Genomic DNA, 11,031 nt, shown 5'->3' on the forward strand with positions numbered 1-11,031 from the left:
TTGTTCTTGGTCGGGAAAGGGTGTCATGATGATGGCGATGATGATACTTTCACCACGATAAGCTTTGGGGGGGTTGAGATTAGAACCGAGTACGCACGATGAAGACAACCAGAATCCCAACCAGAATGTGTACTAGGTCGGGGTTGAATCCAAATCCTTAGCTGAGCTTATTTGAACGGTGAAAGCGGAATGATGTGTTCGGTCGTGATGATCCCCTCGCACATTGCGGGGTTTCTTTGTTTAAGCTGGAGGTTAACATTTCGGGGAACCATCCTAAGGGATCTTTTGCATGTCATGATTGCTGGAACTGAAATGTAAATTCTTCTAAGCCACCGTCCTGAGCAATAGCTTATTAAACTGCAACATTTGATATTATATCACGAAATGTACCTCACAAAAGAACTATACAAAGCGATTCAAGCCAAATTCTTCTGTACATTAAGCTGATTCTTGGAATCCAAACCCATATGAATCCATTCTCTTGAAATCATCATAAATGCTTCGTGGTTAACGATATGATAAAAATCGCATATTTGAAAAACAATGTGTTTCAAACTCAGAAAAGAAACAACTTATGCTGAAAATATTTAGACATTTGAAGAATATCAACGATAAATTTTAAGAATGGCGCACTTTAAAATCTGCATATTTTAACAAATACTCTTACTCGCATCGCAATTCCGCAAACCATATTAAACACCAACATGAATTATGATTATGCTGATGAAGAAAGCAATTTGTGCCAAGCGAGCTATGTATGCCTAGGGGGAATTATTGAGAGGAGCTGAAAGCTTTAACCTTCTCTAAGGGCCCTCTTTCCGGCTGACTGGCACGATGATTGATGGGATCTCATCCGAGTGGTTGCTGCATTGCGATTGCTGCTGTCCTCTATTTAAAGGCCTCGCACACGCCATCAACCGACTGAAACTGATGGATTCTGATCGATAAAGCGTGATCATCGATTTCGATTGTCAATGTCGCATGTACCGTAGAAACATTCATCCTACCCACGGAGTCCACGAATAGAAGGCACATTTTTAAAGCTTCCACCATCCAACCATCCATCCACCATCAATCTTTTAACGATTCGGGATGAGTGAGTGCGCCCTGCACGCCCTCACCATTTGGAGCATCGCGTGGAGTCGGCCGACGCTTTATACCATTTTCGGGAACCATTAAACTCACATCAAACTTCATTCATTCTGTTCTCCTCCCCGGCCACACCGGCTCTCAAAGGTATCGGTGCAATTATCCGGCGCGAGATGAACCTTCCCGGAATCCCTGGCTGCCTCGGTAGCCCGGGCTAATGGTAACGCCATTAGAATGTGTCGAGTGGAGCAGCCAAGCAGGCGCTCATGCAGACAGGATCGCTTACAGGGTGTCGATCCGGGACGTTGTAAGGATTTCTCTTTTTCGTCCAGCCACACCATTGTCCCTAGCGTGACCGATTCAACCTTCACCAAGGCTATCAGCTATTTTAGGGAATGAACGAAAGACAAACGAGAAGCCAGGGAGCAGTTATTTGTTTCATTGGTTTCGAGACCGGCAGCAGCAGCATCCGAACAGAATCTTTAATTGTTAGGAGAGACGACGTCAGACTTGATGCTCCATCGGCAGCTCGCCTCGACAAAACATATTCGATTCGGTGGCGTGAAATGATTGGAAATTGAATCTCGGAACACTCGGAGCGGAACACACACACACTCTCATACCCGTTTCTTCACCTACATCTCCGCGATAAAAGTTTTTCGATGCCAACAAGCGGAAGCAACCCCCCCTACCCTCAAATACCACTCCAACCATGTCTAAATCTTCAACGAATCCGTGCACATAGACGCTCGGCACTCGGCGAATCGCTGGTGGCTTCACACTCGGATCCGGTTTCAGAACCGAGATTTGTTGTTTGCTCACTCGTTCAATCCAAACACATACACACACATGCGGCCTTACCCCGGTTTTCCGGGCCCCTTGGCAAGCCCAGACTTAACGGACACCATCACTTCGAGAGGCATCGCGTTACGCCCAAACTCCGGGCGTCTTACGCCGAACAAGCGGCAACTTTATTTGCTCCCGTAGCTCGCAGCACAACATACCATGGCTGCTGCTGGCTTTATCAAACGAAACCAACATTTGTCAAGCGTGTGTTGCGCTGAGCTTGCCGAGAACGCGAGACTTTCGCCGGAAAAGCCGTGCTCGAAGGAACCCCGGGCGTTCCGCGTAGAGTCTTGCCGCGCGCAAAGCCCTCCAATCTGGCGTCGGTGATTTTCCGGCGGTGGAGGCTATAGAGATGCCACGTTTGGCTTGATTGCTTGTTGGCTTTCGGTTCGGCCTTTCGTGAGACCATGCCGAGGCAACAGAGAGCAGCGAATTTCCCAGCTTCGGTTGAAGCGCGTGGCAACCGGAACGGCGCAAGGTGTTTAATCATTGATTATGTTTTAATGTGATCATAACGATGTATAGATTGGATGAGAGAAACCATACCGGAACCCTGGGTGGGTCTTCGCTTGTAGTATCCGGTTCCGGACGGAACCGGTTGGCTTATTGGCTGGTTAGCTGGCTGGAAAATAGATCGATCCGGTGGCGCCCATCCGTGGCTAGCGGTGAGGATTCCGTTCTCGTTCATCAAAACATAATAAATCAACAAATCACCAAACACGCTCCGTGAGATGATAACGTTGTGATCCCTATCTCATCTCACAAAAGCAAAACCGAAACGTCCTAACTGTGCGTTGTCCCCCCGGAAGGAATGGAAGTATTTCAGGTTTATAATCTGTGAATCCCTTTCCCCGAGCGGTTGATGAGGGGTCTTCCTCCTGCTTCGTATTTCGCATGTCCCCGAACATAGAGCGAAAGCTGATCTTTATCCTCCTCAAAAAAGGAAACACTAGCTAACTTTCTAGCTTTTCTCGCCGGCTGTTGTCTACGACTAATTAGTCCGTTGTCAGTGGTATGGCCAGAGTGTGGCCCGTCGAAGACACTCTGTTGGGCTGACAAAGGCGAAGAGGCTCATGTGTCAGCAACAGCAGCAGAATGTAAAGAAGACGGCCGATGGGTTCCTGTCTTTATCTTTGTCCCCGACGGTATGTGGCTACTGGCTTAACAGAGATTACTGTGTAAGTAAGTGTAATCCTCACACTTCCCGTGAACCATGTATTGTATCAGCTGTTGAGTTAGTATTTTCTGCTAACAATGCGTGAATTTCAAAAATCCTTTAATAGTTTTCACACGTTTTGTACATTCTCTAGACAGATAATGTTATTATGAAAGATATTATGGCCAAGTAAAAGATGAATAGCTTTTTATTGGTTCCTTGGCATAAGATTTCAAATAGTTCAAACAAAATTTTAAATGATAAATTCGGCAGCTATAAAATCGATTTTAGTGCAGAAATTATCCGAAAAATCCGTGAAATCAATGCACAAAATGGAGACCTCTCTATTAGCACAAGACTGTTGATGGACTCTCGCTTAGTAAATACTTGATTGCATTGTTGACCTATATGGTACATGATGCTACAACAGCTGCGGTTACAACAAACCAATGGCCCTTGAACAACGAATCCAGAATCTAGCAAAACATGTCAACATGACGAGGTGGCGAACATGGTTTACTACGATCCATTCGTGCCTGTAAACGGCTCTTGCAAAACTTGATTTACCAGAACACGAACATGGTGTGCGTCGTGTGATGACAGCACGTCAATCGTTCGCCCTTGGATCGAATTTGACTTTTGCTGCCGAGCAACCTACGCACACACACACACACACACATGAATGTTGCTTTCTCAGAACCGAGGTACTTCATGGTATCCAATGTCCAATCCATCAGCAAATACATTGATCCACGATCAATAAACGAGCCATCAACGACATCTCTTAAGGTCCGACGACACAAGCAACAGCAACAGCGAGAACAGGACCGTCACCACGATGCGCACGATTCCATTAGTTCGCTTACTCCGGTCACCGGTTCTCTCTTGCTCTCTTTCCGTCTCTCTGCTCACGCAGATTCAACCATTTCTGCAGATTCAGCTGCACCAGAACAACCGGAAGGGAACCGGTACCGGATGTCACGGGGTTGTGTGATGTGTTCACGCTGCCGTCATCTCATGTGCTCATGTCGAAGCCACCACCGTAGGGCCGAAAGGGCTCCAGGATTTATCACTATTCCATTTCCAAACCTGATTCGACTGCCCCCCCGGGGGGGGGGGGGGGGGGGTGTTTCGCCTGGTCCAGCCCAAACCATGTTTCTAGCCATGTGGCGAAACATCGAACCGGATTCTACCACCGGGTGCACCACGAAACGAAACGAAACCCGTGCAACCTGCTCCGGCACGGCCCGCAAACAGGCAATGCACATCCACCTCGGACAGTCATTGCAGCGCCGAGCGCCGGATGGCAAGTTGGGCGGAAATAAACTGCCAACACAGCACAGCACACGAACCGATGCCATATCCGGTTTCCTGAGGCCACTTGTGACGCTGGTTGCTTGTTTCAAGAGCGAGCGCGTTGTTGGCAAGGGGTCCTTTTTCGTAAATAGGTCATTCATAATACACACCACCAGCTGCTGCCGCTGCTGCTGCTGCTGCAACTTGAGGAAACGTTAGTACTACTGACCGCTGATAGTTTGCAATTCCGCCAACGGTCACCACCGTAACGTGCAGTTCTCGCGCGCCAAACCCATTGTCTGCAGCTGCTTGTAATGGTGGTTGATGGTCCTGATGTAGATCCTGGCTATGGTCTTTTGGTCACCGCCATTTGCCGCGACGCGAGGAGTTTACGACAACGAGCTGTACACTATTCAATTACGTGCCAGCCTCGCACACTCAAACGGTATAAAGTTCCAAACTTTCCCCAATGATCGCTCACCGAATGCCGCCCTCTTCCTCCTTCGATGCCACTTCACTTTTCACTCGCTGACCCGCATAACAGCTCCCATCCCAGACAATCCCAATCCCCAGAGCCGGCATTAATCATGCACGCGATGGTTCGCAACCCTCCCTCAGGGGCGCACACGCCACCAAGCGCCACGAATTGAGCGTGACAGACGGCATAATAATCTCTTCTCATTCCCATTTTCTCCTTTTCTCTCGGGGGAGGGGTCAGAGCATTGTTTGGCGAATGGACCGGAATGATCCGAAACTGTCTGGCAAACGAGCAGCAGCAGCGGCAGCAGCAACAGCAGACGCTTTGGCGCAATTTAGCGTTAAAATAATGGCCAGAACTCTGGGCGCTGGGGGCGAGGTTGCATTTGCATAAAATCGATAAATTGTGCACGGTTGTTGGTCATCCTCTGCACCGAACTTGGAGCACTGACCAACGGTCGTGGTATACGGATGCTCGCAATCTGCAATCGATTGAAATGCAGCCGCTGTGTACGCGCAATAGATCCTCTTTTGTTTATAGAGTGTCCGCCCCGACTGTCTGTGGTCCGTCCGTTCGGAAGGTTGCAATAGTTCGTGAAGAGTCTTAGGTCAAGTGACGTCACTCACGGTGTGTTTAAAGCGCGTTCAAGTGGATTCATTGCCCAAAAACTCGCTCTGTTCAAGCAAACAAACTATAGTGCTCCTCCGCGGTACGATCTCATCACTGTCAGTGGCACACCAGCGCCACCGAACCACTCGTGCCTCACAAGTGATGCGCACCGTGCTGGATGGCACACCGAGGAGAGGTTATTTGTCTTTCCCAGCCTCAGCGCGGAGAAGGCTTCCTTCCTTCCGGCTCCGGTGTTTCTGTGTTTATCCGGAGCTCCTTTTTCGGCCATTCCTCTGTCTCGGCGCTACACCAATACATTTATCATCGTTTGACTTCGAGAGAGTGTCCGCGTCGAATGGTCATAAGAAGCGGCGATGTCTGAAGTCCGGCTGCCATCCCGGACTGAGCCTAAACGTGGCCGTTTTTCGGCTTCCCGGGATTTTCTTTGTTGACCCGCTTGGTGCTTGGAGTATATCCGGGACCGAAAAAGAAGGAAACAAATTGTGTTGGAGAGTTGAAGCATGTCCCCGTGAAACGGGGTCACCAGAGCCCAAACAGTCCTGCCGTACTGTTGAGGCCACCGTGCGCCCCGAGCGGTCAGTTGCAAATACTATGTGCATAGTTTACGGGACACGGAGGCATACCAAACATGCTGACATCGGCATGTTTCTGCTCGCTCGGAGCCAGTATGCTAAGCACGATACCGGAGCCGAGCCGGAGGGAGCGGCGAAGGGAGTCCAATGAGCACGATAATAGAATGATGATGGCTCTCCGAGCCGCCAGCCAACCGGCGGCCGGATCGAGAATAGCGAGATGTAAGTAATTTTCATTATGCATCTATGAATATTTGTCGGTCCGGTCCGCATAGCAAATTCCTCCTGCGTCATCGGAGTGAAGCAAGTTAACGGTAGCGAAGCTTTTAAGAAGAATCTCTCTTCGGTGAATCGAACCGAAATGCGGTGCTCTCGCTGTGACCAAGTCAAGCGGTGACTGTGGTAAACGTAGAGCGGACAAACATCTTTTGATGTTTTTTTATGTTTTGGTTTTTTTTTTGTTGGTTTGTTCGCCGAAACTGGGAAAACATGTTTGTGGGTTTCATCAGAAAAACGAATGCGCTCTGTGATTTCTGCTACACCGGGCGTATATCGCAGTGTGGGCTGTTGGAACCTTGGTTCCTTGGCACGTGTGCTGTATGACGCCACAAAACCTTCGCTTCGCTTCGTTTGCAGTTCGTTGAAGGACACGGCGTATGTTGCGATGCTACTGTTGTGCTCAGGCAGGGGCAGCAGATGGAAGGAAACGGAGCAGCAGCACAACACAAATGCTTTCACTCTTCTGTAGTCAATGGCGCCAACACTTTGAAGCACACAGCGGAGTAGAGTGGCGTATACTTTGGGTTTGAATACTACTCCGCTTCTAATATCCGTGCCGATCGTCAACGCTGATCCTCGCGTGGAAGGGAGCAAAGTGCCAACGTTGCACAAAGCGAGCCACCCCGGGAACCGGCTAACTCAATAACGCGGATGTTCAAACGGAGGCGGCATGATTTATGGATGGAATGATAAAATATTCAACCGAATCGTACCGCGTACCTACGTCGTACCCTTGTCTTACTGTCCCTTGTCTGAAGCTCCAAGTAGTCTGCACGAGACAAATCACTCCCGCGTTCGCTTCTTCGTTGTTTTCCTCGCCGTGTACCGAGCGATAGATTGCTGATTTGTTTGCCTGTGCCTCTCTCTCTCTCTCTCTCTCTCTCTCTCTCTCTCTCTCTCTCTCTGCATCTGTGTGGATTTATTATTGATGGAACGCTCGGACTAACAATTGACAGACTCGCTGGTAACGAGTGCCAGCCAATACACACTGGCAGAGTGCGGCTCTGGCAGATTTATGCTCCAACAGTCAGCCGATCGAGAAGGTCAATTGGCTGGGAGTAATTCTCGCGATAATACGGATTCTGACGAAAAAGTATGCTTCCCTGCGTTAGCTGCCCATGAAGATAACAATGTAGCCAGTCCACAGTAGTAGCAATGGATGGTGAGTGTGTATTACAAATTGAAATGCATTCACCTGCAGCTACAATCATGCAGTTCACTGCAACTGACAGGCGGACAAACAGTCAAAAATCTGCTGCATCGCTTGAAGGTTTGCATTTGCTTCGTGCAATCTCATATCTCCATCCGCTACAGATTTTCTCTCTACGTTGAAAAAAAAACGCGCAAAATAAAAACGTTCACTATGGAGTGTGCCATGGCCTGCTGCTGCAATGCTGATAAGCACAGAAATCGCGCGTACTAGATGGATGAGCTTCGGGCACATAAACCATGCTGGTTACAACTCACTCATCTCTCTCAACTCACGGCACCGCAACCACAGGTGTTCCGCACATTTATTTGCCGGAAACGCGCATCAGGCGAAAACTTGCATCATCGTCGTCCACGGATTCGTTGAACGACCGGCGCCGACTGTTGCTGGCAGTATTCCGCCAACTTATAACATAACCGTAAACCGGGAAGTCATAAAGTTTTCTGTTTTATAGTGTAACATTCGATGGGGAAACGTGCCTCAATTTCAGGCGAAGCGACGGCCATCAACTGCTCTCCAGTCAGCCGGTAGCCGGTTGCCCTGATTTACGCGAGACAGAACTCAAGTTTTAAAGCTCAATCGGAGAGGATTTTAGTAGCATCGTGATAACAGACATTATTTGAATAAGCACGAAAATGGCCGCTTGCATTGGAAAGCGAAACAAAAAATAATAATCATCCAACCAACCAACCGGAAATAGGCATCATTACGGAGGATTAGATCATGAATTATGCCATTGATTAGGGCTACATAATTACCGGCGCATAAACGAAGCGAACAAGCTAACGATCGACCGTTTGCATCCCCGTCACGAACCATCGCATTTACCGCCAAATGACAATCGTCGGGAGCGAAACCGCCGAATTCGCCAAAAATTTCGTCTGTTTGCCTATTTCTGCCGCTCCTGCCGATTCGGTCCCAACAAATGGCCAATAAAGGATCGAAGACAAACACGGGGCCACTCCTGGCCGCTCCTACTCTACATAAATTAGGCTTAACTGTCATCTGCGACAGTGAACGCGCGCGCGATAGAATCGACGCTGGCCATAAAAGTTAATTAAATTAATCACTTCAAGCAGACAAGCCGTTGGCTAGCTGCGGTTACTACTAGAGGGTCCCGTAATCAGGCGCATCTCGCTGTGCGTCCTGGAACTATTCCTAACAAACCGCAAGGTGTTCGACCGAACAGGATCGAAGTAAACCGAGAAAGTGCAGACTCATTTCGCTACCGGCTGCAGGGCACGTTCGTCGTCCCTCTGGAGTGGAGTCCCTTCGCAGTGCGGTCGATTGAGTGTTTCGTCGTTGTTGAAAAATTGTTCACTAACCGAAAGCGGAAAGAGAGGAAGGAAACCCGAAAAGGATCGCGGTTCCCAGTTACCCTTACGCGAACGTGAAGGAGGAAAACTTTTTAACGAACGAGAAGGCTCACGGAATTGCGGTTACAAATCACATTAGCCGTGTCTACTTTGTTCCCCTGGTTGCAAACCATCGAAGGGAACGTCACTAGATGGAGTCGGAATTGGCGGTGACCGGGTGGTACTAATAAGTTACGGCGCAGTTCAAGTGAAACGAAGCGAACGCACGTTTTTGACCCTTTTTTTTCTGTGCACCCAAAAATGGTCGATTGGTCCCGGTGAAAACCTTCCCGGGTTCAGCGAATGTGTTCGGCGATCCTTTTTCAACGAAATGTCAAACGAAAGTCGCGAAACTCAAGACAACTCTGTGGTGTCGGTGGTGGTGGTGCAAGAAAAAGGGGACACAAAAATGGGGCCACCGGAAAACGAAGCAGAATAGATGAATTCCAACCAGGATGGAAGTTTTCCGATTTTTTGTTGTCTCGCTGTGCTCGTTCATCTCACAAAACACATCGCGGTCAGTTTGCGATTGAATCGCACTTGAAAAAGGTTTAATTAGATTTTCCCGCATCCGCTGGCAGACCAACCCTCTTACGGATGCAATCATTCGCTCTAGATACACCTCCACCACCAAAACCAGCAAAACAAACTTCCGAGTACCGAGGCCACCTCACCGATGGTCTGCTCGCACTCTCTTATCGGAACCGAAATGGCCAGGTCGTTAATTTTGTGATTAGCACCGCATCCTGCGCCACGCTGGACCCGCAACTGGTGCTCCCAAACCGCGAAGTTTCGTTTAACGATTCGCGCTCGCGTAATGAGATCGAAATCGAACTTTGAATTACATTATCGACAACACCGCTGCACACACACGCGCACACACACACACACTGCGTTATCTCTGGATTCCAGGACGATTTTTCTCTCCTTCTACTGGCCACACTCGCCGCAGTATATGCGTTCGGATGGTTCGCGATCGAGCGTAACGATACCGTTTGCCGTCCACTTTAACGATTGCATCGTAACGGCGAGCGAATGGCCATTTGTGCCATTGCTGCCTGCGACCACCAGCGCATAATTACGAGCCTTTTGTTGCATCCAGAAGTGTACCCGGCCGTGAAGAGATCCAGATCCAGATGGTACACGGTCGTTAAGGCGCATCAGACAATAGTGACCGCGAACAGGCCGTGCCGCTCGTCGAGTGTACCATAACTCGATTATGGGTAGTTGGTTGGTCGATGGGTATGTGCAATAAAATGGCCGATGGCCCAAAAGTGAGGGCAAACGCGCGGTTTTTCGCCGATACACACGTTACCGGCCACCGGTGGCCAGCATAAAAACAGGGTCGAAGCAATGAACGTAAATTTGGAGACCAAACTGTCCCCGCAACGGGCATAACTCCTGCGGTGAGACCTAGAAGTTTGGAGTACACCGGATGCACGGAATGCTTTCCATTTCGTATTTTTACAATCAAGTTTGTGAAAATGCGACAAACGGATGGATGGAAACTTCACATAAGGCTGTATCTATCGGGATCAGATTTGATGCCATCATGTCACGGTATTCCATCGTTCACAAGGAAATGAAAGGAAGGAATGAATGGAGTGAATGAAAAGCATGTCTAATAGAATTAAAAACAAATACCTGATCGACTTTAAACAGTCGATCGATCAAATTAACTTATTCTAAAATAAACACCATGAGCGCCTTAATCACACAACGTGAATATCCCAACAAGCCATTTTGTGGAAATTTATCCCGATTATGTATCCATTAATAATGAATTGCTCTGGTTTTATAGTGACACAATTTAGTCGTCATTCAATCGTACAACTGTGGCTGTGTCCAACATTATCGCTGATTCATCGATTAAGCGAATAGTAGTATACCGCGATTGGAGTTGCAACCAAACTGCACCATGCAGAAGCTGAACTCTAGCACCGGTTTAAAGCACATGATCCCGGGAGTTATTATCGATTGAGTTAGCCTGTGGTTTGAGTTAGCCACCGGGCATAAATACTCTACTATTTTAAAGCTGAATCAATATGCATACCTTGAATGATGGCATAATAAAAACCAGGAGCAAAAGCTAGTGCAGTCGGTCTATTATGTGAGTGTGT

At 48.4% G+C, this 11,031-nt stretch overlaps 1 protein-coding gene across 1 annotated transcript in view; it reads left to right on the forward strand.

The window, feature by feature from the left end:
* Positions 1-3,008: 3,008 nt before the first annotated feature.
* Positions 3,009-11,031, forward strand: part of LOC125955709 (diuretic hormone receptor-like) — a 27,939-nt gene continuing 19,916 nt past the window's right edge. The window contains exons 1-2 of the mRNA XM_049686853.1: positions 3,009-3,080; positions 4,008-4,076. Of these exons, the coding sequence (XP_049542810.1) occupies positions 3,009-3,080; positions 4,008-4,076 (141 nt within the window). The remainder of the gene's footprint in view (positions 3,081-4,007; positions 4,077-11,031) is intronic.

The sequence above is a fragment of the Anopheles darlingi genome, chromosome 3, assembly GCF_943734745.1.
Source record: "Anopheles darlingi chromosome 3, idAnoDarlMG_H_01, whole genome shotgun sequence".
Taxonomy (NCBI): Eukaryota; Metazoa; Arthropoda; class Insecta; order Diptera; family Culicidae; genus Anopheles; species Anopheles darlingi.